This window comes from Tachypleus tridentatus, chromosome 1 (genome assembly GCF_004210375.1).
Source record: "Tachypleus tridentatus isolate NWPU-2018 chromosome 1, ASM421037v1, whole genome shotgun sequence".
In the NCBI taxonomy this organism is placed as follows: domain Eukaryota; kingdom Metazoa; phylum Arthropoda; class Merostomata; order Xiphosura; family Limulidae; genus Tachypleus; species Tachypleus tridentatus.
In genome coordinates this window covers 56,828,867-56,855,333 of record NC_134825.1, presented here as the reverse complement: position 1 = coordinate 56,855,333, position 26,467 = coordinate 56,828,867, and the positions used below count along the sequence as shown (strand labels likewise).

The following is a 26,467-nucleotide window of genomic DNA, read 5'->3' as shown; positions in this document are numbered from 1 at the left end:
TGGAATGCAGCTCTGGTTCATATTAGGTGTTTGTGATGTCAAAATACAAAATCTATTGTTTTGTATAAAACAATAACTCAAAAGCCAGAATATTAAATACGAACCTCCTATCTTTTATATTTGCTTAGATATCGCTCATGTACTGAATCAAACACAGAGGCTCCACTTGCATATTCACGTTTTTGGAAACAGTCGCTTATATACTCTTACTTCTATATATGACATGAATAAACAATTGAAAGCTCATAATGTCCCTCAAGTTGTTTTTTTTCAGCTGTTTTACAGTATTGGGAAGCCCCCTCATTCTTTCAAACCAAGATTTCAAGTAGGTAGGTTGTGTTTGTAGTCTACTCAAAATTCTTTAAGATTGGCCATCTTGGTTCTTGTCCTTTATTTTCTAGCATGTTAATTTCATTGTCATGTGTGCTGACAGTGTTAATATCTTTTTCTTCTCAGCCATTTTGGTTTATTGTTTTTTGTTTCTAGCATGTTGATTTCTTCATCTTGTTTATCAACTGTGTTAATATCTTTTTCTTTTACCGTCATGTCTGTTGCACAGGCATGCGATGGTTTTATTGTCTTGAAGTTTTTACATGTTTTACAGTAATTCCTCTGTGCTAAATCCAAAAATATTTTTCTTCATCAAATACAGATTTATAACAAAATATGTATTTTTATGTAAATGAATAGTTTTTGTTGGAATTGAGTCATTTTTTGTTATGCTTAAAATGTTGACAACCACTAGCTATAGATTTCTCTAGACCAATCATGACGTGAAAGTTTTATTAATCATTCTAGAATCAACAAGAAACACACTGCTAGTGTATAAACAATTATGAGACTGCATGATGTTATTTCTGGACAGTATTTGTTTGTGTGTGCATTTTTACAATATTTTGTTCTTTTCAATATTATTTCTCTTGAACGAGTAAGTGATTCAAACGTATTGTATTTGTAATAAATTTATTGCAAAGAAACAAAAGCAAAACATTAAGAATTCATCAAAAAGGTGTATTATGCATATTTTGGAATAACTCTTAGAGATCAAAACAAATCATGGACTTCACACAAAGTTTGCACTATTTGTGTCAAAGAGTTGAGATATTAGACTAGGTAAGAGAAAAAAAATTCTTTACCTTTTGGAATTTCATTGGTTTATTGTGAGCCTAGAAACCATGGAGATGACTGCTATTTTTGCTCATATAATATGCACGGCTAATACATTCAAAAAGGAAATTTTTTATCCAACCTTACAGTCTGCTATAAAACCTATTGCTAATGGACCTGATGCATCTGTATTTACTCCATGCAAGTAGATTTATAATGTTGCATCTGATTCTGAGTCTGATATCAAGAAAGTCCTCCACTTATACAGTGGCAAATCTATTGATTTATAGTGGTAAAATCAAGAGGTCGATTCACCTCGATGGACACAGTGTGATGTGACTTTGTCCTTAGAAAACACACACTGGTGTCAAGAGAAATGATGATAGGGATTGTTTTTAACCTGATAAATAAATTGAATTTAATTATTTACTGAGAGATTTGGGCCTTCCAAAGGATCATTCAAACATGAAGTTCATACTTCAGGCTAATAACTTGCTTTCCACAAGGACATCATTTTACTGCTTTGTTTGCAGCTAAACCAAAAGCTACACAAAGGGCTATCTGTATTTTGCCCACCATGTACTTGTGTAGTAAGAGTTGTGTTTTTTTCCGGCATAGAACATGAATCGGGTGATCATGAATCTAAGTGGAAAGGACATTGTTTCATTAGATTTTGCACTAAAAGCATTGTTTTTCTTTCAACTAGAATATAAATAAGGTGGTTAAAATTTAAGTGGAAAAGATATTGTTTAATTAGACTTTGCCTACATTTATTTTTTCTTTGAAGCCAACAGGAGTGAGTAGTTCAACTCACAAATGATGATACAATATTGTTACAGTTTAGCTATTGGTGTAGGTGAACATCTAAACTAGTGAATGAATTTTAGTATTTTATTGTGTTATATTGTATTTGGCATGTGTTTATATGTACATGTGTACATATATTGTAATGATAGCACAAATAGTAATTTGGTTAAAAGAATTTTTGCTGTCACATTTTGATTTTTCTTAGCTCTGAGGGTGATATTGATAGAATGAGTTGAGTTTAGAAGTTCACAGGTGTCAGCACAGTATGTTATGTTGACTGTAATGGTAAATAAACCGGAAACCATTTCTGACTCTTCTAGTACATGTGATGATATGTGACATTGAATTGTATGATTGTATGTATAATGTTGTGTATGTTTATAGACATTACACAAAATCATGCATGAATTTTGTATGACAGAAATGAATCATTCAGAAAAGATGTAACTGTCAAGCAACATGTGAATGAAAATGAATTATTTGACCCAAAAGCTAAAGCTTTCTAATTTCATACTTTTAATCTTTAATAAGGTTTGTTTTTAATATCATAGCCCTACTTATAATTTTCTTTACTCCTGTGCAGATTTATTTTGTAAGTAAGGATTTTGAATTTTGTTTAAATGTTAAAAGATATTTATCTTACATTCTTGTCTTCATACTAAAAGGTTTATTATAATTTGGTTCTGAAAGGTCTGTTTTATTTTCTGTATTTGATTTAATGTTCAAGGGTTTATTTTATATACAATTTGGACCTAGCATGGTCAGTTGGTTAGGGGGCTCGACTTGTAATCTGAGGGTTACAGGTTTGAATCTATTACACCAAATGTGTTCTCAGCCATGGGAGCATTATAATGTAATGGTCAGTCCCACAATTCAATGGTAAAAGAGTATCCCAAGAGTTGGCACAGGGTGGTGGTGACTAGCTGCCTTTCCTCTTGTATCATAATGCCAAATTAGGAAAGTTTAATGTAGATAGTCTTCATTTAGCTTTATACAAAATTCAAAAACAAACATATATATATTTTATATAGAGAGGATACTTAATTTTCGATTTTGCATTAAAAGTTTCTATGATTCTATATTCTTGCCCCCCATCACAAGTACAGCAGTAAGTGGCTTTGCTATAAGTAAACACACACACACACATTCTATATTCTTAAATTAATTATAGTGTTTATTTTGTTATATACTCAGTTTGCTATGATATAATTGAGTATTATGATCTGTATGAAGCTGAACTCCCTGTTTTACTGTGTCTCACAGAAGTGATAATAAATTACATCAGTTCCAGACCAATGCATAAGTTAATTTAATTTTATGTTTCCAAATTAAGGAAGTGTGTAGTAATAAAGCATACTAAGTGTTTTCTGTCTTCTTTATTTAATAAAATGAACATTCTAAGATCATTTAAAATTTTTCAAAATTTGGGGGCATATATATGTATTTAGTTTTAGCATTAGAATGTTGGTCAAGTAATGTGGCTAAATTACTCTCACTCTAGTTACCTGTTCTGGTTCATTTTCCTTTGTATCACATGTGTTTTCTCATGAGATGGTCAGCAGATCTTTCCATTAGAGAGTATTATATCTTATTTTTGATTGGGTTAAGAATAACATCAGTTGCATGTTTGCAATGAGAGTTAATACTTGTGTATAATGCTCTGCTTTCTCATTATGAGAAATAAGGACTTACTATACATAATTTCCTATGTGAATCTCAACCTGTCCTTTCAAATATAACCATGTATTTGGAAGTACCACACACAGTACTTAAATTATATTTTTATTGTCAGAAATTGGCTGGTTTAGTAAAGTCTTTACCTAAGTCACTTTCTTTAGACAGCAATAGTGAGATGATAATAGTTTAACAGCAGTGTTTGGAAATCTTGAACAATTTTTATGATTTAACTTTAGGTTGTGTGTGTGCATATGCACATACACACACTTATCTCTTTGATTATTTAATTATTCTTCATGTAAAACAGGCAAATGGATTTTAAGACTGATAGACAATGTATCCACACTGTAACGTGAGTCCTACTTCAGCAGTTACCTTCAAAACCTAAGGTACATTTTATATCCTACATTATAACCTGTACCCTGGGTACAATTGGTGCAGCATTTTTTATTTTTGTTTGGGCTTCTTTTTGTTCATAACAAATTGTCAATAGTCAAAGGTTTGGATTTGTTGTTCTTAATGCAGCCCTTATTTTTGATTTTGTTTTATTTTAACTGTTCAGTATTAATATTTTGTATATATTTTTTAGACACACTTTTCTGAAGAAGACAACAAATTTCCTCTTTTTGATGAGTTAGATGATGAGAATGATGAAGAAGACATTGAGAATGATGAGGATAATGATGAAGAAAATGATGTTGAAGGGTATTCAATCAAAATGTTCCCCTTTGTGTGATTATATTACTAAACTATTACAGGCCAACATTGTTTTTTATTTTTATACATTTTAATTATTCTGGTTGTAATGGGTAATAATAATAATAATAACTTTTAATGTTGTGGTTAATCCTCTCTCCAAGGTTATTTTATTATTGCAGGGCATCTTCATCTGTTGGTATTATCCATAAAAACTTTTCATGAATATTCTCATGTCTTTCTTGTTGAAATAATTCCTAACACATTGAATCTATCTTCAAAAGTTTTAAGCACTTTTCACTGGAAATTATGAAAACTATTTTTGTTAAATTAGTTTTATTAGTAATGTATCCAAGTTTTTTCTTCTTTAATAGTAAGTAATACCTGTGTTTCCTTGATGCTATTGATCAATTTCATCATAAACTTGTATACTTTCATTCATTAAACATGTGTAACATTGTTTTCATACTGATTGATCACATTGAAGAACATTTATTCATATATTGTGCTGTATGTAACTGGTGATGTTCTTTCCATTTATGAGATTTTTTTGGTTACTCAGCTATAGTGTTGAGAATTCTTATTTGGAGGAAAAAGAAGACACCTGTTGTGCCTTGAGGGAAATTGCTGCAAATGTTGGGTAAGTTGTGAAGAAATATAACATAGAACATACTAAAGTATTTAACTTATACCTGAACAGTTGAGTTTCCATTTAATACATTAAAATATATGAAATAAGCACTTATTATTTTATTTTACATGTTTCTGAGTTCATTGTACAGTATGTTTAGACATATATTATGTGAAAAGGAAAATTGAAAATATACTTTTTAATGGATACTAAATAACACATTAAATATTTTTTTCTATTTAATCTTTATCCTCTCACTTTCAATATGACATTTCACTGATATATCTTATGAAGTATCTTTTCTCATAGTCAAAGAACCTTGTTTTATTGGTAGGAAAGTGCCTATTTACATACTAATTTAGATTTCTATGCAGCTGTTGCAACTTGAAATTCTATCCATGTGTTAATATACTTAAGGGTTTCAGTATGTTATACATAACTTTGAATAGCCCTTTACTTTGTTCAAAGATTTTCTAAAATTTCTGTTTTTTGGACATTTTCATTTTTTTCAGTAAATATTGTTTTAACCCAGCTATATTGTTGTTGTTTTTAAAACTTATTTTGCAAACTGTTTTCTGTTTCTAACACTGCTTTCACATTATTGCTACTAGCCTTTTACTTTATTAAATTGTTATTAGCTTATGGTGAAGAATATATTTCTGCATGTTTTATCATTTGGTTAACTTTATAGATTGTTTAAGTTATGTAATATATCTTGTGGCCTTTTTCTAACACATCCTTTTAGGATGTCCATGTCTATACCATTATGATCTCTCAGTGCACAACAATAGTCCCTGGTGGACACAATCTATCCCAGTGATGACTTCCTTTCAAATTTGACTTTTTTTTTCTGTGCATGGAATTATTTTACATTGATTTGACCTCCCATGAATGATTTCTTCATATTTTTCTGACATATGTGGCCTATGACTGATTTTTGGGTGTAAGGTCAAATAACTTCTTTATAATAGCTTTTCTTCATATTGATAACATAATTTACAGACACATAGATACAATGGTTCAGATATTAAGTAATTTGATTAAAGTTCACTAGTAAGGAGAAAAGATTTTTTAACTCTCATTTTGTTGAGTGATGTACTCGACTAATGTGTGTGTGGTAAACATGGCTAATGAAATGTCTCAAGGCACCTAGAAAAGCTACAAATGTCTCAAGTTGAGAACAGGAAATCACTTTGAAGTGTTGATATAGAAACATGATGTGGACATTGATATAGACTAAAGTTATGATGAAAGCAGCAAAATAAATAAAACAGGGTAATCAGAGCATTTCTAGTCAACTTGAAATTGTTTTGATGCAAGATATTATATTTTATGTAGTACTTGTAATCAATATAGATTCCCTTGTTCAATATTGGCTATAATCTAGCAATAGTTTAGTTCAGATAATTATTCACATTTCTTTTTTTTAAAACTTGCAGAATGGTTTCTTTTCAGAGCTGAAATCAAAGGATTCAAACTTCAAGGTGAAATTTTGGTTTAGTGTGTTTTTCTCAGTTAAGATATGGAAATTCTGATGTTTGGTTCTTTGTTTAAAATTATAGGGAGTTTACAGATTTGGATATTTTGAGTTGCAGTGATGATAAATATGGGATATTTTTATCATGTTCATTGAATCTGTTTTCCTTTTTTTTTTCTGGTTTTTCTGATGTAGAATTCTGGACATTTATTGAATTTATTTTCAAAATTAATACTAAAATCATGTGCAGAAAATTAACAATAAAATGCTTCTTGAAATAATAATTGCCAGACTTGTGAATATTCAAGGTTATTCCATTAAACCCCTCGGTGTGGATTCCTGTATGTGGTGAGGGGACCTCCCAGGGAAGGTTCTGTACTTTCAATTTACCTACTCTGAGATCTAAACATCCATCCACTTGTTTGCTGTGTGTGACGACCTGTGAAAGGGAGGAAAGGATCCTCATGGTTCAGGGATCCAACCCGAACACACCACTTTGGCTTTAAATTCCTGTAAATGGGCAGCCTTGGGGTGGCCCCCCTTGGGTAATTGGCTGGTCCACTTGGGCTAGGGTCAACCAAGTACCAGTGTTGGATGTTCTCATCAGGTGTTGTAGACATTGTATCTGATGCTGGCATTGCTGCAGTGTCCTTGTTTAACATTTTAGTGTGTCCCCTCATAGGGCTTCATGGTGGGTGGGGTCAGTGGGCACCAAAATTTCCTTTTTTTTATCATAGATCCTCCAAATAAAAACTTAAATAACAGTGAAAAAACAGTCCATAGGTAAATGACCACATCTTGAAGATTCTGAGCAGCAATCTTCAACATCTGTAACACCTATTGTACTTCATTTTCTTATCCTACATTCTATTTTAGACAAACCTTTATGGCAAATGTCTCCCTTTTTCATTCAGAATGGATTAGAGGGACGTGTTGGCTCTCCAAAGTCAGTAAATAAGCTTCAATCTGGTGGCATATTAGTGGAAACATCCACATCTCAACACAATGAACTCCTTGCATTCAAAGGCAATTGGGGATATGCCTAGTGAGGTTACACCTCATGCTACTTTGAATTCATCAAGAGGAGTTATTGTTGGGAGGGATTTGAAAAACATCCCTGGGTCAGAGATTCTCACTGGTTTTTCCACTCAAGGTGTTTCTGCAGTTAGGTGAATCTCCACTTGCAAAGATGGAATTACGATGCCTACTAATGTCCTCATTCTGACAGTTAGATCCCACGTCCACCTGCCACCATTAAGACAGGTTATCTTATATACAATGTATGGCCATATTTTCCAAACCCTCTCTGATGTTTCCAGTGTCAGTGGTTTGATCATTCAAAGACATCATGTTGTGGTTCCTTGATGTGTGCTCATTGTGGTGGCAAGGACCATGATGTCTATGAATGTGAAACGGAACCTTATTTTGTCAATTGCAATTGCTCCCACCCATCCTACTTTTGTTCTTGCCCTAAATGGTTGGAAGAAAAAGAAGTGTTTCAAAACGATTCATGACATCACTTATCCTGAGGCTCGAAAGTTTCTGTCCACTACTTCATCTCAGACGTATGCTGCTGCACTTCATTCCACAACTACAGTGGGAGTGCAGTCAGATCTCTCTATGCCTCCAAAAGAATTGTTCTCAAAAAAAATTAAAAGTCTTTTCACCTCCATGGTTAAAAAAGTTGTTGAATTAACTTCAACACCCATCTCTGTCCCTTACTATATTCCAACAAATCCCAAGATACATTTCCTGGCATACATCTTCTTTTCCCACCTTAAGATGCAAAATGATCATTCATTCATGTCCTCAATCACTGAAAACCTCTTCCAACAGCAAAGACCTGCCCATTGATCCAGGGCAGGATCCACAGAGGTTGATAGACCTCTCTTGAATAAGGACAGTAAAGAAAAAAGACGTGGTTGTAAACAGAAGGGTTCTCCACCCAATTCACCTACACATACATAAAAATGGCCACCTTAATACAATGGAACTGTTAAGGTTTTTGTTCTAAACTGGATTACATCAAAACACTGATTGCTTCTTATCATCCTGTATGTCTTTCCTGACATTTCTGAAACTTGCCGATACAGTCACCTTTTGGTGGTTTTCTCTGTACAGAAATAACAAGCTGTGTGATGGACAAGTGCATGGAAAAGTGGCACTGTTGGTTGATCAGCATATGCCCACTATGTCTTTGCTACTCGACACACCCTTGGAGGTTGTAACCATCCATGTTTCCTTGGGTCATACCATCACTGTTTGTTTTCTCTATCTGTCACCTGGAGAGACATATGATCAATCAGACCTTGTTGCTCTCATTGAACAGTTGCCTGTTTAATCCTGGAGGACTTTAATGGACATCATTCCCTCTGGGGAAGTGCTGATATTGATAGGAGGGGTTGCTCTGTAGAGCGTATGTTTTCTGATCATAACATTTCTCTTTTCAGTACTGGTTCTTCTGCTTATTTTCATGCACCTAATCTGTCCTTTGGTGCTATTGATCTCTCTATTTGCTCCATTTCATTATTCTCCCATTTTTCATGGAGGGGTTGACAATAATCCATAAAGCAGTGATCATTTTCCTGTAATCTTGAATGAGACTTTCCGTGGTCAATGCCATCTGACCTTCATGCCTCGATGGAAGCTGAATCACACAAACTGGCCCTCTTTCACTGCTCTTGCAGAACTTGATCCTGCCATCGTCTGTAAGCCATCAATAGATGACTGTGTGGCAGCAGTAACTGACTGTATTATACAAGCAGCTGTTCAATGTATTCCTAAAACCTCGACGTTTTCCACTATGTCCTCGTCCATGGTGAAATCCTGCCTGCCATGTGGCACAGAAGGCTCAAAAATAGGCCTGGTATACTTTCCATAGATATCCCACACTCTCGAATCGCATCGCTTTCCAACACATGCTTGGTGGTTAAGACGTCAAAGCCAGAAGGAACCTTGGATTAAGTTCATAACCAGCATATCTCCTACCACTAGTTCCAAAGTCATATGGGACAGGGTTCAAAAGGTCAGTGTGCAATATAATTCTGTCCCACTCTCTATCTTTCTCTCTGATGGCCAGGAAGTAGCTAATACTCAGAGCATCACTGATACTCTAAGTAAAAGCTTTTGCCAGATATCAGGCACTTTTGCTTCTTCGTCCACTTTCTTAGCCATTAAGACTTTGGCAGACGGATCACCTCTTTCCTATTGAGCTGATTGTCTCTATGACTATAATCATCCCTTTACACTGGTGGAACTCAAACGGGCCCTTCATCAGTCTGGCAGTACATCAGTTGGACCTGATGATGTACACTATGAAATGCTGCACCATCTATCTCCTGCTTCTCTTGCTATTTTTTTGATTGTTTTTAACTGGATCTGGTAGGAGAATGTTTTTCTGTTTCCTGGAGCCAGGGTATTGTCCTACCTTTTTCTAAGCCTGGGAAGAATACCAAGATTCCTTGAAACTACTGTCCAATTGCTTTGACGAGCTGTCTTTGTAATACCTTATAGAAAATGGTTAATGCTCATCTTGTTTGGTTCCTTGAATCAAACAACCTCCTCTCGCCCACCCATTGCAGGTTCTGACAACAGTGCTACACTGTGGACCACTTTATTTGACTTGAAATGTCAATCAGAGAAACCTTTCTCAAACAACATCTTGTATCAATATTCTTTGACATTGAGAAGGCTTATGATACAACATGGAAGTATGTCATTTTGTGAGACTTATATATATGGATTATGTGGCCATTTGCCCATTTTTATTAAAACATTTTTAATGGACAGGAGATTCCAAGTTTGTGTGGGTTCAACACTTTCCCAATCTTTTCCACAGGAACTTGGAGTCCCTCAGGGCTTTGGTTTGAGTGTCAATCATTTTAGTATAAAAATTAATGCCATCACTGAACAACTTCCTCTCACTTGCAAATGGGCTCTATGCCGACTACTTTCACATCTCATGTCAGTCATCGAACATGAGGTATATTGAGCAATAGCTACAAACAGCCCTCAATCAGTTACTGAAGTGGACCACAACAAATGGTTTTAACTTCTCTTTCTCTAAAAACCATTTGCATGCATTTTTGCTGCCAGTGGGGTATTCATCCTGATCCTGAACTCTGTAGAGGTGAAGTTGTGCTGCCTGTGGTCCCTGAGATAAAATTCTTGGGGCTTTTCTTTGATCATAAGCTGACCTTTATACCACACATCAAGCAGTTACGGGTCAAATATACAAGAGCACTCAACATTCTCTGTGTCCTCTCTTCCATCATTTTGGGTGCGGATAAATGTTCTATGCTAAAGATATATCGTGCTCTAATTTGTTTGAATATGGATCACTGGTTTATGGCTTTGCCAGACCTTTGGCCTTAAAGATGCTGGACCCCATTCATCATCAAGGACTTCAGTTCTACACTGGAACTTTCTGCACTTCCCCAGTTCAGAGCTTATACATAGAGTCTCATGAACCTTCTTTGCACCTCTGACATTTGCAACTGTCTTTACTATATGCTTCAAAACTTCATTTCTTACCAAAGCATCCCACCTGGGGTTGTGTTTTCCTTTCTCAGTGAGCTGTACTGTTTCAGAAGAGACGATCTGCCATTGCTCCTTTTAGCCTTCGTATCCAGGCGCAATTGGATGAATTGGCTCTGTCCTTCAATAACACTGCTGTATTCACTTGTCAGTCCATCCCATCATGGCTTCTTACAGTCCCCAAGTGTGTCTTTAAGTCATCCGAGAAAAGCAGACACTCTCGATTGAAAATGCTGTCTACTATTTGCTGAACATCTTTCAAACCATCCTTCCATTCCTACTTATACAGATGGTTCGAAATTAGGTGACTATGGCTTGTTGTTGTTCGATGGTTGTGTGCAGAATCCCCTCTACATCTTCTGTGTTCACTGCTGAACTGTATGCCATTTCTCATGCTTTGGATCATGTAGAAGCTAAGTACTCAAACTGCACTATTTATACTGACTCGTTTACCTCTCTACTGGCCCTGGAATCATTTTGTGTTAGTTCATACCCTGCTTTTGCCGATATTCAAAACCAACTTGCCCATTTCTCTTTAACATCTACTCCTTTCCAGTTTTTCTGGATACCGAGCCAGATTGGTATTCGCGGGAAGGAGCTCTCCAACACTGCAGCTAAATCAGTCTGCTCTGGCACTATCATCACACTGCCTGTTCCATACATTGACTATGGTCCTGTATTCAAAGCTCGGCTCTATGCCAGCTGGCAGTCGACTTGGAGTGAGCAACACGAAAACAAGCTTTTCTAAATAAAACCCTATATTGGACTTTGACCGTCTTGCTCTCATAAGGATTGGAAAGAGGTTGTTCTAACTAGACTACGCATTGGTCACAGTTTTTAACTCATTGTTTTCTTTTATCTGGAACTGATGCACCAGTGTGTGTGTAACAGTCAGGTCACAACAAGCCACATTTTACTTTCTTGCCTTCATTACAACTCTCAACAATGGCACCATTTTAAACATGTTCTGTCCCCAGGTTTGTCCATAATGTTAGTGGTATTGGTGATGGTGACACTGTCCACCTTGGTATAATTTTTAGTTTTCTAAAGGACATTAATCTTTTTAATGCCATTTAAGTTTTTTAATTTATAAATTAGACATTTTTTAATGTGATTCGCTTTTAAGAATCAAAGTCCATTTAGTTCGATTTGAAATTAGAAAATGATTGTAATGTTAAATAACTCAAAACAAGGACTGAAAAGGCCAACTTCAGGTGACTAAAATTGCTGTTTGAACTACCCATTATTCATCCTGGTGAGTTATTATTAAAATTTTGCTTCAAGTCTTTTAAAACTTTTATTACTTTTTGAAAATGGCCATAATATCAAATAACTCGGAACCAGGACTGGAAAGGCCAACTTCAAGTGACTAACAGTGGTTTTTGTACTTACCTGTTTAGTCTTCCTGGCAAGTTATGATAATTACAATTATGCTACAGAAAGTTCTTTACAACTGGTATTACTGTAGTTTTTCTCTTAACATTGTTGACTAGATGTAAACATTGGTTTTATGTTATTTATGTTGTTTTTTTAAACTTTGTTTTGTTTTACCTTAATTGCCTTTTATGAATTTTACTAAATTTAATTTTATCTTTTTACTAGATGTTTGGTGCAGATAGCCTTGCTGCTTTGTGCCATAAAACAGTAAATCAACTTTCCAACCAATTCCATTAAATGTGCAAAACAAACAGAGATGGACAATCTTTTATGAAATAAATTTTGTTAGTTTGTAATATTTTATATGTGTGCAATAAAAAGGTGGTACATGGGTATTTATGTAATAGATGAATAACTTACTTTACTTAAAACTCAAACAATACCATAGCAGTACTAGGAATAGTAACTGGCACTGCATGAACTCCATTGTTTGTTATTTGTCTGTTAATCCTTTAAATAAGGACTTTCTGTCAAAAGCAACTTTTTTCATGACAGATAGGTTGATAATATTTAAGATGGACTACTATATTTGGAAATAATTGTTCCTTTATTATTTTATTCCATCTTCTGAAACTTAATGAATTTTCTGTCAGACATTTCTTCAGTCAATCATATATATATTAAAATATTATTAAGAATAAGACTTGCATTCCTTGTCCATTCATTGTCAGGTTTCTTTGCTTACATTATGGCCCATCACTGTGCTTGTTGCACATTCCTTCATAGTGACTGTAACTGACGATATTTTTGTGACACCCAAACTGATGAAGCTTGAGATTTCAAAAGACAAATTACTAAAACAATGTTATTAAAAATTAACTGTTTTAGAACATTGTATAAGTAAAAGATTATCAAAGTATTAACTGCTCTTGATCCATAAACATCACTGTTTTCTCTTTAATATTAATCTATGTTCAATAAGTTCCAAAGGATAGTTATATTTAATAAAAAACATTTCCCTTTAACAGAAGCTGTTATTGGCAAATAAATATAAATAATTTATGTTATTTCTTTAGGAAGGGAAATGCTGGTCTTGGAGAACTGGCTTAGTTGGTTACCAAGACATATTTTTTATTTTTTTATTTTTAACTATTTTCTAGAGCTACATTTCTACCTTACCTAGAAAAATGCTTTGAAGAGGTCCAAAAACTTCTTGAACACCCAGGGGAAAATGTTAGAAAAGCAGCAGTCTCTGCTCTTGGCCAGTTTTGTGTAACTCTTCACCAAGTTGCAAGTGTAAGTGGGGCTACAGACCAACAAGATGGTATGTAAATACAAATCATTCTTAATATTAAGGCTTGTGTATTTGCTTAACTTTTGTATTTATCTGCTTGAGGGTTGTATAAAGGTTAATGACTTCAATGGGTTGATGTATGTGGTTGAGTTTTAAGTTGAGCATTAGGTGACAATTCCAGGTGTTGCACAAACAGTCACTAGCTCTTCCTGTGGAGATTGAGTACCTTGCATAAGATACAAGTTTCTTTGCTGATGCTACGAGTAGACTTCTGGTTGGATACTGTCCTATTGATTCATAATTTTTTTATAATCACAGTGTATGCTATTTGTACTACTAGTACTCTCATTCTTTCTGAATCTCAATGAAGTCTTTCAGTGTTTGTTGTTTTTGTTTTATTAGTACAAAGAAAGTTAATATCTTCAGTAAAATTATCCATGATTTAAGGTAGAGGCTTCATTTATGAACATGTCAGTTTGTATGTTTAGTTTTACCATTGCATTACTTGACACATACATCCAGGTAATAGTTCTGCTATTCTGCTGCTTTGCTTTTTATCTTACATCTGTTAAACCACTATTTTATACAGTACTGCTTGCAAGTCAGTCATAAGTATTATATAAGTATATGAGTTTGGAACACACAATAATTGAAGATCTTTTCTTGTTTACCAAAACTTAATTTGGTTTTAAATTGTGTATAAACTTCTAAATGCTGATAGTTTGTTTTTTATCTAAGCACTGAAGAAGGCTCTTGCTGTTGTTATACCAAAGTTCCTATCTATGGTGAGAGAAGACACAGAAAGAACTGTGGTATTGGCTGTGTTAGAAACTCTAGAAGATATGATAAAAGAAATTCAAGGAATAATGATTGAACAGAGAAGCACAGTTGATGCACTAATCAGTTTGGTCAAAGATGTGTTCAGGAGTAAGGTAAAATAAACTTTTATAAATATTACAGTGTCTGTAGAAAAATTGAAAAGAGAACTTCATAACCTGAAAACTTTAGAAATAAATATAAGTATAAAAATGAATTTCAGACAAAGTTCTGAATACTAAATCAGCTTAAGTTCCTCGGCAGTTCTTACTTCACTTGCTTCGGGGTGAATGTCAAAGTTATTCCACATATATGTACTTCTTGCAAGATATATTTCAGTTTGTACATTATGATGCCTTTACTGGTGAAACCATGGGTGTAATGAATGATATATTTGTCAGTTGAACAATTGTCTTTGTTTTCCTCAGTTCTATAAGATAAACTTCTTTAATATATGAAATCTATTAATACTACAATACATTAATTTGAAGATGTTCAAAATAAATATATTCTTGATAATTTGGCATTGCTTCAAGAAAAATTTTTTACATGGTAAGCACTTTGCTAATCAAGAGTTATAAATACTCTCTGCATGCATAGTGAAAAGACTGTATTAGGCTTTGTTTAAAATGATAGTTTATTTATGGGATATCTCTTGTTTCATAAACTTGCAGGAAGAAAAAAATGGTGTCTGTTAGTCAAAACTGAGAAAGAACAATTAGATTATTTTCAATAGGTATAGTTGAAGCTGGTCATCATATCTTGTTTAAGTTCAAAATAACTCCCAAGTGGTAAAACTTTTACATTAATAAATTGATTAAAAAAGAAAATTAATAACTGTTCCTTTGTCATGAAATGAGAATAACTAGGCTTAGAAAGTTTTGCACAACAAATATGATTAAATATTTGTTTAAACTCGGTCCAAGAGGCTTTAACAAACTTGAGAATTCCTAAAAGGGAGAATATATTTGGGAGCTTAGTTATTTTTTATGCAAGAGCTCACCTTTGGGAGTTATACTGCTGGCTTTAAATTGTAGTTGTTGTTTACTGTACCTTTAAGATTCTGAGCACAGTTTTTTAAAAGAATGAATTTAGGATTTTATTACTTTACTTTCCCAGGTTTTCTGGCATATGAATGAGGGATATAGCTGTTTGAACTCTGTCTTCTAAAATGCTTTAAAAATAGGGGGGAAGTGCTTAATAGCAATAATTATACAATAGAGTTAATAATGTATACAATTTTGTCTTAGGCTGTCTGTTTATATATCTGCTGTGTCTTTGTTGTTCATAAGTTTATATTACAAAGAACCAAAATTCAAATTTCATAAGCATTCAGCATCAGATTACAGAAGTGAAAATGTATATAGAATGCATATCACAAGTTTGCATAATACAGTAGGAATAGGGCAGGTACACAATACATGCAACACAAAAGATTTTGAGAGACACGCTAAGACGATAAATGAACCACATACAAAATTACAAGTCATAGAACTGCTTGAGAAAATTAGGAAAACAAGATACAACTAAATTAACTAAACCACATTTCACAGTCTCACTGTCTGACTGACACTGTTGAATGCTTCTAGCTGTATTACAAACAAACTTACCATAGTTATAAGTGCACTGAATAGAACAATAAAATAGGAACAATGTGCAAGTTTTAGCATCTTAATTTGCATTAAACATCACCAAAAATAAGAACTATTTGACATACACTGAATGGAAACACCATTTTAAATTACTCACATCCACTCTCTCACTTCATATACTGAGTAATGTGGTCAAATAAAATGTTAAAGGGTTGTGCTCTTCTTGGTATATAGCATTGTACAATAAGATCTGGAAATTGAGATTAATATGAGATATGCCAGGATAGGGTGAGCCTCGAGAAACTTTTCTATCTAGACTAAAAGACAAGCTACATTCTTTTGCAAAGGAATTTGTAATGTGTATTGTAAATTAAACCAAGTTTGCATTTATGAAGCATGGGAGTCTATAAATAGTTCAAACTGCTGCAACCACTTTTTACTACACTGTATTGACAGTGTGTTTCCAGTTTTTAATTGTGAAAAATTATTGAAACTGAAAGTGTTATACATACTTATAAGATAAACTCTGATCATAAGGCTGAATCATTCAGCTGTGGTGGATGAGCAATTATACACTATTTAATATTTTAGTTATTATTTTGAGCTTTAGGTGTCTGCTTTTTGTTTTTCCTGGATTTCTTCTATTTATGTTCAATTAGGACTGTAATTATATCCAACTGTGCTACTTATTCTGTTAAACAAGTTTCCCATTCAACTGAAGATAAATTAAAACTATTTGTACTCAGTTTACCTGGTGAAATACTTTACATGAACAGTACCTGTTTTTTCGTAAATGCCAACTTGCATTACCAGTTTTATTTTATTAAATAATTGTCTAAATTAGGTGAAGTAATTAATTAACTAATTTATCAATCCTTAATGTATGCACACAACCACAATGTTCACTATCAGCCAAATTACATTGCCACTATAGTATGTACAGCACACTTGCACACTCATAATGTATGACTGATGATATACATACAATATATCAACACAAATGAATAATGCATAAAATCATGTCACTTTGTATGAAAATAGTTCATGAACAAGTGGCAAAACATTCTTTTTTTTAAATTGAAATTGTAGGAATATGTGCACTGAAAAGTGAGGGAAAAAGGGGAGTAGTATAATCAAACTTCCTCTGCACAACCTCATGAGGGTGTGTCCTCCAATCCTGTCCATGCATATATCGTTTCTCTGTGTTCATAATATTATACAACATATGGGTACATAAAAATCATGTTTATGATTCTTATACTTTTGTATAGACAGTAATATCCATGATGTCAGTGCACTAAAACCAATTAGTATTTGTTTTCCTTTGTGTTGTAAACCACTTATGTAATTAATGCACAAAATCCTGTTGCCTACTCATGCAATTTTGAAAGAAGGGACAAGTTTTGAAGAAAAATCACACAATTTGTGGTTACACAAATATCTGATTCTTCTAGCATTGTATAAACAGACTTTATATATACTACCTTCAGTAATTCAATTAACAGAAATCTATAGTCATAATAAGCATAATGAAGTTTAATAAGTTTAGTCTACTTTATTGTATACAGGATGATAGAAAGACTAAATGAAGTAGGCATGGATTGGATGTTGGACACACTCCATTGTAAAGTTATACAGAGGAAGTTTTATTACATCATGCACATTCCTACACTTTCAATTTAAACAATATTTCATGTCAAATAATGACAAAGAAAACCACCACTATATTTTGGGTAAAATTACTGAATGCAGTTCATAAACAAAGAAATTAAGGAAGCATAATATAATTATTCTAAGACTGCAAAAATCATAATGAAAGATATTAAGCATATTGATCTAATAGAAAGTAAATGTTACCATAAATTTGTTACATACTTAATTTTTGACAATTGTCTCACCAATACATGGGTGTTAACTTTTTGTATGTAGATGTAATTTTGTCCTGTGAGAAATTTTTAAGGTCATTTTTTGTCTTAGAATTTTTGGTCAAACATGTCACAATTACAGTCAAAAAAGGTGTTAAACATTGCATAATAGATATTTAGTACCACCATAAATGGGTTCATGTTATTGGGAATGAGTACTTATTCAATGCAGTAGCCACTTAGACTGAAACTAGTGAAAATTCAGATATTTTAAATGGTTTCTGATCTGAAAAAATTGAAAAAAAAAGGAAATAGAAATGACTGAAAGTAGATTATCTTGGGTGACCATTTGCAAAATGGCTGAGAAAAATCAACTAGAATTACAGACATGTTGCATGTTGTTTAGAAAGGGTTAGAAATGAGAAAGCAATAATAAGATTATGTTCACAGATATATTTCTAAAATAATGAACTTTTCACAAACATTTACACATTACTCTTGTGTTAGAACTTGTTAATGTATAATATAAAACTGAGTATTGGAAAACAAAATGTTTTATTGAGTGTTCAGGAAATTGGAGACAGATACGTTTGGCTGTGGATGGATTTATTAAGAATTAATAATTGATAAATTTTGTGTTAAAGAATATTATGTATGTATATATGTATGTCTAGGTAAAAATCACAAACACAACCCTTTCTGCAATTATACTAGTAAAACAGCCAAAATTATATGTGATAAGAGGAAGGATGGGTAAAAGATGTAAAAACATGTTTTAACATTGAAAACAAGATTGCAAAGACCAGCTTCCAAAGACAGGGCCCATGGCTATCTAAAAGAATAATTAAAATACACTTAGGACACATCTGAGTCATTATTTCTTTGAGACCTGATTATATGTTTTAAGTTTTTGTGTTGGAAGTTGGATGTATATTTGTGTCTGGACTATACAGTGAAATAAGCCTTTCTTCTTCACTTTTTGAATGAACTGGGAAAGAAAATTAATGTCTAATCAGGTAATTTTGTTATTTTCCCAGTATTTATGGATAGATAGAAACTCTTCTAAAACTTATCAGAACACTATATATCATCTAAAATTTGAAAATTTTTACAGAAAAGGATACTAACCCTACTATAGTTGTTTTTTTTAACCTGGATTTACAATTTGTTAGTACCCATGTATTTCAGTGATAAATAACAGTGTACAGTTTTTATTTCATTTTTAAAGAAAATTATCCTACAAAGATTTTGAACTTCAAATACACATTTGATTAAAACTGAAGAAACCAATTATCATTCTTGTAAAGTAGATATTTGAATTTTAAAATCTCTGCCCAATATGCTATAAATCTCATGTTGTGCTCTAAATTATTTTATGATGAGTTAAGAATATCTTTTCTGTAGTTCTTTAATTTATAACTTATATTGTTCTAATTCTTTTACTATTTTATGCATAAAAATATTAACAAGACAAGACTTAGCAATTGTGAGTTTCATTAGACCCATGGCTTGCAAATACTCAATTTTTGGCAAAATTTAGGTCTTATTAACATTTTAAGTACCAATTCAAGCACATCTTACTTGCTGAAAATAACAAGATGGTTTAGTCATTCAGGTAAATTTAAAAATTTCTTGTTATACTAAAGTTCTTGTGGAGAATTAAACAAGGTGCTAGTTCATGCTTTTGAGTTCAAATGACCTTTCTGTATTCTATAACTTTTATTGTTATTGCACTGATTAGAACTATTTGAATCACACAATATTTATTATGTTTCTAAATATCTAGTAATTGATCATTTGATATATCTTAATAATATAATGCATACACTTTAAATGTGTTTATACATCAGTAATATGCTAGTCATAAATTGTATATAAAGTATTTAATTTATGAAGCTGTATATAGAAATAGGGCTATGTTTGAAAGTTCTTCAAACATTTTTTTTGTCTCTTGCAAATAAAAAATGTTTGACAATATTTGATTAGTAATCACACATTAAAAGTTACTTAGATGAAAAGATTAATCTTTTGATTTATATACTATGCTTTTTAAGCAAAAATTGTATTTAAAACAAATACACATACACTAACAAAATGTTATACTCAGCAGCTTTATCTGTGCACTGGACCAGGCCATTATGGTGAAACATGGAAGAGAGGTATATGTTTATTAGACCTGTTTAATCTGCTGGCAATGTTATTCTTAAAACAACTGTGAATGTTCAATGATGATTTGTTTTGCTCATGTTAGATGTCATTCTTTCAATTGACCACAGTGAGGTGCTCGTACAATGTCAGTACCTGTTTTATTTTATTTTTATGGATTAACCTGCAAAATAAAAGGTTTTTCATTCAGATATAAATCAGTATTTATAGTGATATCATCAATAAATTATGCAAATTAGTACTATCACAGGTTTGAATCTTTGTTCTGGAACTTTTTCTGAATATTCAGAGGTCAAAATCTCCTGTTCCTTCAAACAACTGAAGGAGAACCTTTAAAAAATTTTGAAATTAAGAATTATTTTATATTGTAATGATAGAAATGATTTGTTGAATTTTAAGAATACAATTTTCTTCATTTAAATTTAAAGAATTAACACTACCTGCTGTCTTGTCTAAATTTACTTTCTAAATTATTAACATTATTTTGGTATTTATATTGTGCTAAGTTGTTGAGTAAAGTTTTGATGATACTGCTATTTAATTATTAGTAATTAGCAGAAAAAGTTATTTGGACAGTTTAAGATAAATTTTGATGTTTAGACATACACAAAAAACATGCATCAATACTTTAGTGTAATTGTTTCAGCTTGCATGTCAAGATGAATCAGATAATGATGAACCATCTGAAGGACAAGATCAGGCTGAATATGATAGTATGTTGGTGGAGTATGCAGCTGAAATTATACCATCTCTGGGGAAAGTGATGAACTCTCAAGAATTTGCTCCATATTTTGCAGGAGTTTTGCAGCTATTCCTAAATAAAACGGTAAATGTTCTTCAATCTAAGGTTTGTAAAGAAGGATAAGATTTTTATAAGATTTGGTTTAGTATTGCAAACTATTAAATGTAGTTAGTTCAAATTCTTTTCCCTGTCAGACATAATTTTATAAAAACCTGTGTCAGCATAGTCTTTGATATGTTCTAGAATAACTATACATTGTACTAGATACATCACCTAAAGCATATTTAACTTTAAGATTAAATCTATTAAAAATAACTTCACTTTCTGGTGTAGATACAGTACATTATTCTCTGAAAAGAAAAAAATATTATTTAATCTTTCTTATGTTAACTTGAATCTAAACTTGTAACCTCTCGCCAGGAACTTAGTAGTGCTTCTTGGGGCTTATTAAAACTTTGGTTTTTATACCACAGTTGGCAGCACAGATAGCCCATGGTGTAGCTTTATATGTTTGTTTTCTGTTAGGAAAACATCCCTTGCATTTGTTAGTAACTAATGGGTACAATAAAAAAGTTCAAATAATTTGTGACAGCATATATTTTAATAGTTATTAGTATAGGGAACATTTTAAAAATAAAGCATTTATTAACACTATTATAATTTTTAAAATAATTAGTATATTTTTGATATGTATTTTCTAAATAATTAAACTTTTAACATTTCCCTACAGAAAAAGTCATGTAGCATAGCAGACAAGTCATTTTCTATAGGAATGCTAGCTGAGGTTGTTGAAACATTAAATCAGGATGCAGTATGTGCTTTTCTTGAACATTTGTTACCAGTCTTTATGAATGGTATGACAGATGATGATGATGAAGTCAGAAGCAATTCAGTTTATGGTCTTGGTGTTTTAGTTGAACGTGCCGGACAGCCTTTATATAAGTATCCTTTAAGTATTCATCATTAACATTTTACAGATTGAGTCTCACTCATACCAGTATTTACAAGTTTAGATATTTATTTAAATAATTAATATTTAATAATAGAAAAATGCTAAAAATCCTGTGCAAGTGTTAAGCCTTTCAAGGAAACATCCAACCTTAACCTATAATGTGTACTGCACCAGTCTATGATGCTGTTACTGCACCAGTCTATGATGCTGTTATAATTAGACAGTAGCTAATCACTAATAGGGAGTGTGACACATTCTTCGTGCACAAATATTGTCTTTAATTTTATGAATGTATTCTTTTCCTTGACACAGCAGTCTTTAGTAGTTCTCTTCTTTCATTAAAAATTACTCAATTTTTGTGCTCATTATTTTCAACTTTTCAGTAACAATTAAAGTGTTGTCTTTCTTTCCTTTATTTTCTTGATTTTTATAAAAACGTTAAAATTTATATACCTTTATTTCAGGTAGTGCTGATTCAAATTATCTTTTATTCTATTATTTTTATTTCCTCTTTTAATTAAGCTGATATTTTAAAATATTTGTTTCATAGTATGTGATTCTGTGGTATCTATTTATTCTTCCTCTGATTTCTCTTTCTACATCAGCCTTGTGTATCATTTCTGTCATGATATTATGTGCATTCATCCTCACAAGTAGCTTTTGTCTGATCCCTTGTCGAAGAGACAGGTTTTTTTCTCATAGCATAATTCATTTATATTACTCTATTTTCAGCCATCAAATCAACTCTTACAATTTATCACAATAAGTAGATTTATAATTTCTGGCTCACTGAGAAATGACAAAAACTAGTTTTTACATTGTATTTATGCAACAGTACAATTATTTAACATGTTTTATAACCTAACAATAAACAAATAAGCTTAAATTGTGGCCAAAGTCACATTGTACTTGAGTCAGACTGTAGATTTAATTGTATTACACTGCAACATAAAACTCTATAATAACCAATATTTATTCCATTAATTGTCAATGTTGGTATCACAGCTACAATATACAACATGTTCTGATTATATACAGGAAAATACTAATTTAACCCTTTTGCAATGGGCTCAGTATAATATACACAAACTCATATACACATTTGCACATATTAAGTACTTGCATTATAAATTTTGATACACTGTGTGTACCTTAAAATTTGGTAGACTTTTAGCAAAGATTACAAGTTTTTGTACAACAAAAAATTAAATATTTTTACTAAAAATTTGTTTGAAATATTAAGTCTGTTTGGTTACTAGTGCAAAGTAATTTCATGTTATGATTAAAAAATATTCTTACTCCTAAAAATCTTGAATGTTTTGTTACCAGTGAGATTTTATGGTCTGTTATTTTCAGTACCCAATGTGGGGTCTGTGAACTGACCAACCTCGTAACCATCATAAAGATAATTAGTAAATAAACTTGCATTGACACAGTGCACGTGCAGTCATGTCACCCTATCCAATAATATAAAGCTGACCTGGTCTTGGCTATCTTTTCGTGGACTAGTATTTTGTATTATAGAGCAACACATAAATTATTATACATTATATATGTATATAGATTATTACTATTTAGAAATAAGTTATGAAACTTATTTTTCATGAAATATACAACAGTAAATAAGTAGTAAAGCAAACAATTATCTCATCTGGCTACAACCTTTGAACTCTGTTGCTGCTGGACATAGGTTGCTAAGCCTTTTAAAATTTTGTATGTGGAGTATGTTAAAATTTATTTTTAGGTTTTTTATATATACAGTTGAATAACCGAAAGGTCATAAATAACTATACTGATACAACAGAATTCCACAATAATATATTAAATTTAATAACTAAGCTGTATTTCGATCTTGTAAAGTATGAAACTCCGAGCAGACTGAAAACACAACCTACCTCCTTGAAATCTTGGTTCAAAAGAAGATAGTAGCCTTTTCACAGATTAAAATGCCTGATAAAACCACTAGGGGACATTCTGAGCTGTTGATTGGTTATTCATGTAATAAATGTATATAAGGGACCGTTTCTAAAATAGGAAAGAGGTGAACAGGGTTACTGTGTTTGATTCAGTACATAAGCCAATTTCAGCAAAATAAAAAATAAATTTGTTTTATGTTCTTGATTATCGATATTGGTAATTTGAGTTCCTAATTTGTACAAAACTGTAGACTTAGTATTGTGACATCACAAACCAGTGATGCATTCAAAATTTCATGTGACTCACTAAAATTTATATTCAGGTGGACTCTTCAATATTTACTTTTAAATTAAGAAATTAACTCATATATAATATTAAAGTTTGAGTTATATTCTATAATTTGATTCCAAACTCATTGACATAAATTTGTCAAGTATTAGTGCAATAAAATTTTAAATGAAAGTCAACAAACAGGATGCATGACCTTTTTGACCAGTGACCTGTCATGAAAAGGATAAAAAATATATTAATGTATTAAATTCTTGGTACTTATCAAATAGTAACAGAAACATAACTTAATATTTTAAGTTAAACAAATTATTCTTTATATTTAGCTAATACTAATTAAAACTTTCATTTCAATCTAATGTGGAATAACTTTATTATCCTATAACCCAGTACCAGTAGTGATAGTTAATTATCTAAAAAACTAAAGAAGAAATAAAGCCTAACAATGTAGTATTAGGCTTAGTTTTATAACTTGCATTTATTTGTACCTGTACTAATAAAATCTTAGTATTCAATCCCAATTAATGTACCTAATATAAATATATTTTTAAAATATTGTAATAATACATATATTCTCCAACTAGTTTCTTTACATTAGAATTCAAAGCTTCCATTCATTATTCTCCACAGCTCCCTCTACATATTATAACTTTCTTGTTTCAATTTTATTACCAACTGTATCATTTTAGCCATAATATGATTTTTTTTTCTGTTTGATTCCTTGAGCTTCTTTCTATAGCCGTTATCCTGAGTTTCTCCAGGCAATGTCTGTTATGCTGTCCAAGGAAGATAAACCTCGTGCTAGAGACAATATCTGTGGTGCTGTTGCACGGTTAATTATGACTAATCCAGATGGTGTGCCTATAAAAGAGGTAGGAAATATGTACCTGTTAATTATTAGTTAACTTTTCTGTTATCAGCTCATATACCTTGCTTAATTCTTACATTCGTAAATAAAGCACATATAATTGATGTAGAAATTAATAGCTGAAATTCAAAATATTGCTTAGTGCCATTAAATACCATAAACCAACCAACAAAATTTGTTCTTCATCCTTAATGTTAACATCTGTTCTGAATAGATGTTTAAACAATTAATATAAAGAATACCCATAAAGTACCCATTTAGTGTACATTTAATTAATGTCAGCTGACTTTGAAGTGTTTTTTTTATTTTGATCAATTACAGGATTTCTATTGGTCCTCGAAAAATCCCTGAAAAATAATAATGATATTAAAAGGCCTGAAAAACTAAAATGTTTTCATCAAGATATCTGTATCCAGAGATTTTAACCAATAGAAAATACATTATTTCTGCTCAGTCTAACTCTGTTTTACTCTCACTCATGATCATCAACTTATTAATTTGCAAAAACAGAGTTCACTTTCTATAAACAATTGTGATTGTGTGTGTAATGTCAAGGGATGAATAAATATCAAATAAAAAAGCATTTTAAATATGAAATTATTTTCCTCTAATATATTTAACATTTTACTTGACTCCCCCTCCAATAAATAGTGCCTCTTTGGAGTAGGTAGTGAAAGTGTGGATACATGATATTGTTTTACTAAATTCAGTGCCATACATAATATTAACTTATATTAGTCTTTACTGAAACACCATCTTTAGATCAATCTAACTACATTTCATGAAGTAAAATGATTAAAGTGCACTGAAGATTTTGATTCTCAAAGCAAGCACTGTCAATAGATAATTAGGTACTTGAGTGATGGACTGTTGCAAAAAAGTAATGTTTTATTATTTTTTTCAGTCAGTTGGAATTGTGTAGGTTATTAGCTTGTGGAGCTAGTTGAAGAGAATTTGATGTGTTAGTAGTAGAATGTAGGTTTTAACCATTTTAGTTGTTTAGAAATCATTGAAGCAATACTAAGCAATATAACTGTACTAATATGAAAGTCAATTAAAAATGAAGAAATACCAAATTCTGCCAAATATGAATCCTTCAACGTGAACTTGCATCTTTGCCATCCATAAACTTGTATAAGAAAAACATAGGACCTTTGGGAAATCAAAGTCTCTCATGAGCAGTATCTCCTTTATCTAAAGATTATCTCTTCACAGCATTTGTCCTTGTCCCAATGTTCCTTGATCACAGTTATTTTCTAATCATGTTAATTGTATTATTGCATTAGTTCTCTTAAAAATACGTTTCTTATAAATACTCAATCATTGTTCAAAACTTTTCTTCATAGCAAATAGAAATTAATTTCACTTGGTGCTAAATAAGTTCTTGGTATAAAAACTTCCCCTTTGACAGGTCTTTATGTAGCAGAAAAGTACAGAAATTTAGGAACTATTTATTCCCACATTAGTTAACTAAACTAATGTAAAAAAATTAAATTAAACTGGGAATAAGAAATGAAAAGAGAAGGTATTATGGATGAAGATGTGAAATTGGACTTGTTTAGCATACAAAACTTGGGTTGAGCATGAGTGACCAACACTTGGCTTTTGTGATTATTATAATAGTATACCACATCATACCCTCGGTGTGGATTCCTGTAC

General features: G+C 31.9%; 1 protein-coding gene across 2 annotated transcripts in view; it reads left to right on the top strand.

The window, feature by feature from the left end:
• LOC143249333 (importin-4-like) overlaps nt 1-26,467 on the top strand; it is a 94,115-nt gene that overhangs the window by 55,876 nt on the left and 11,772 nt on the right. For both annotated transcript variants that reach the window (XM_076498985.1, XM_076498996.1), the window contains exons 20-26: nt 4,181-4,296; nt 4,850-4,927; nt 13,469-13,632; nt 14,341-14,534; nt 20,688-20,867; nt 21,514-21,725; nt 24,680-24,812. In XM_076498985.1, the coding sequence (XP_076355100.1) occupies nt 4,181-4,296; nt 4,850-4,927; nt 13,469-13,632; nt 14,341-14,534; nt 20,688-20,867; nt 21,514-21,725; nt 24,680-24,812 (1,077 nt within the window). The remainder of the gene's footprint in view (nt 1-4,180; nt 4,297-4,849; nt 4,928-13,468; nt 13,633-14,340; nt 14,535-20,687; nt 20,868-21,513; nt 21,726-24,679; nt 24,813-26,467) is intronic.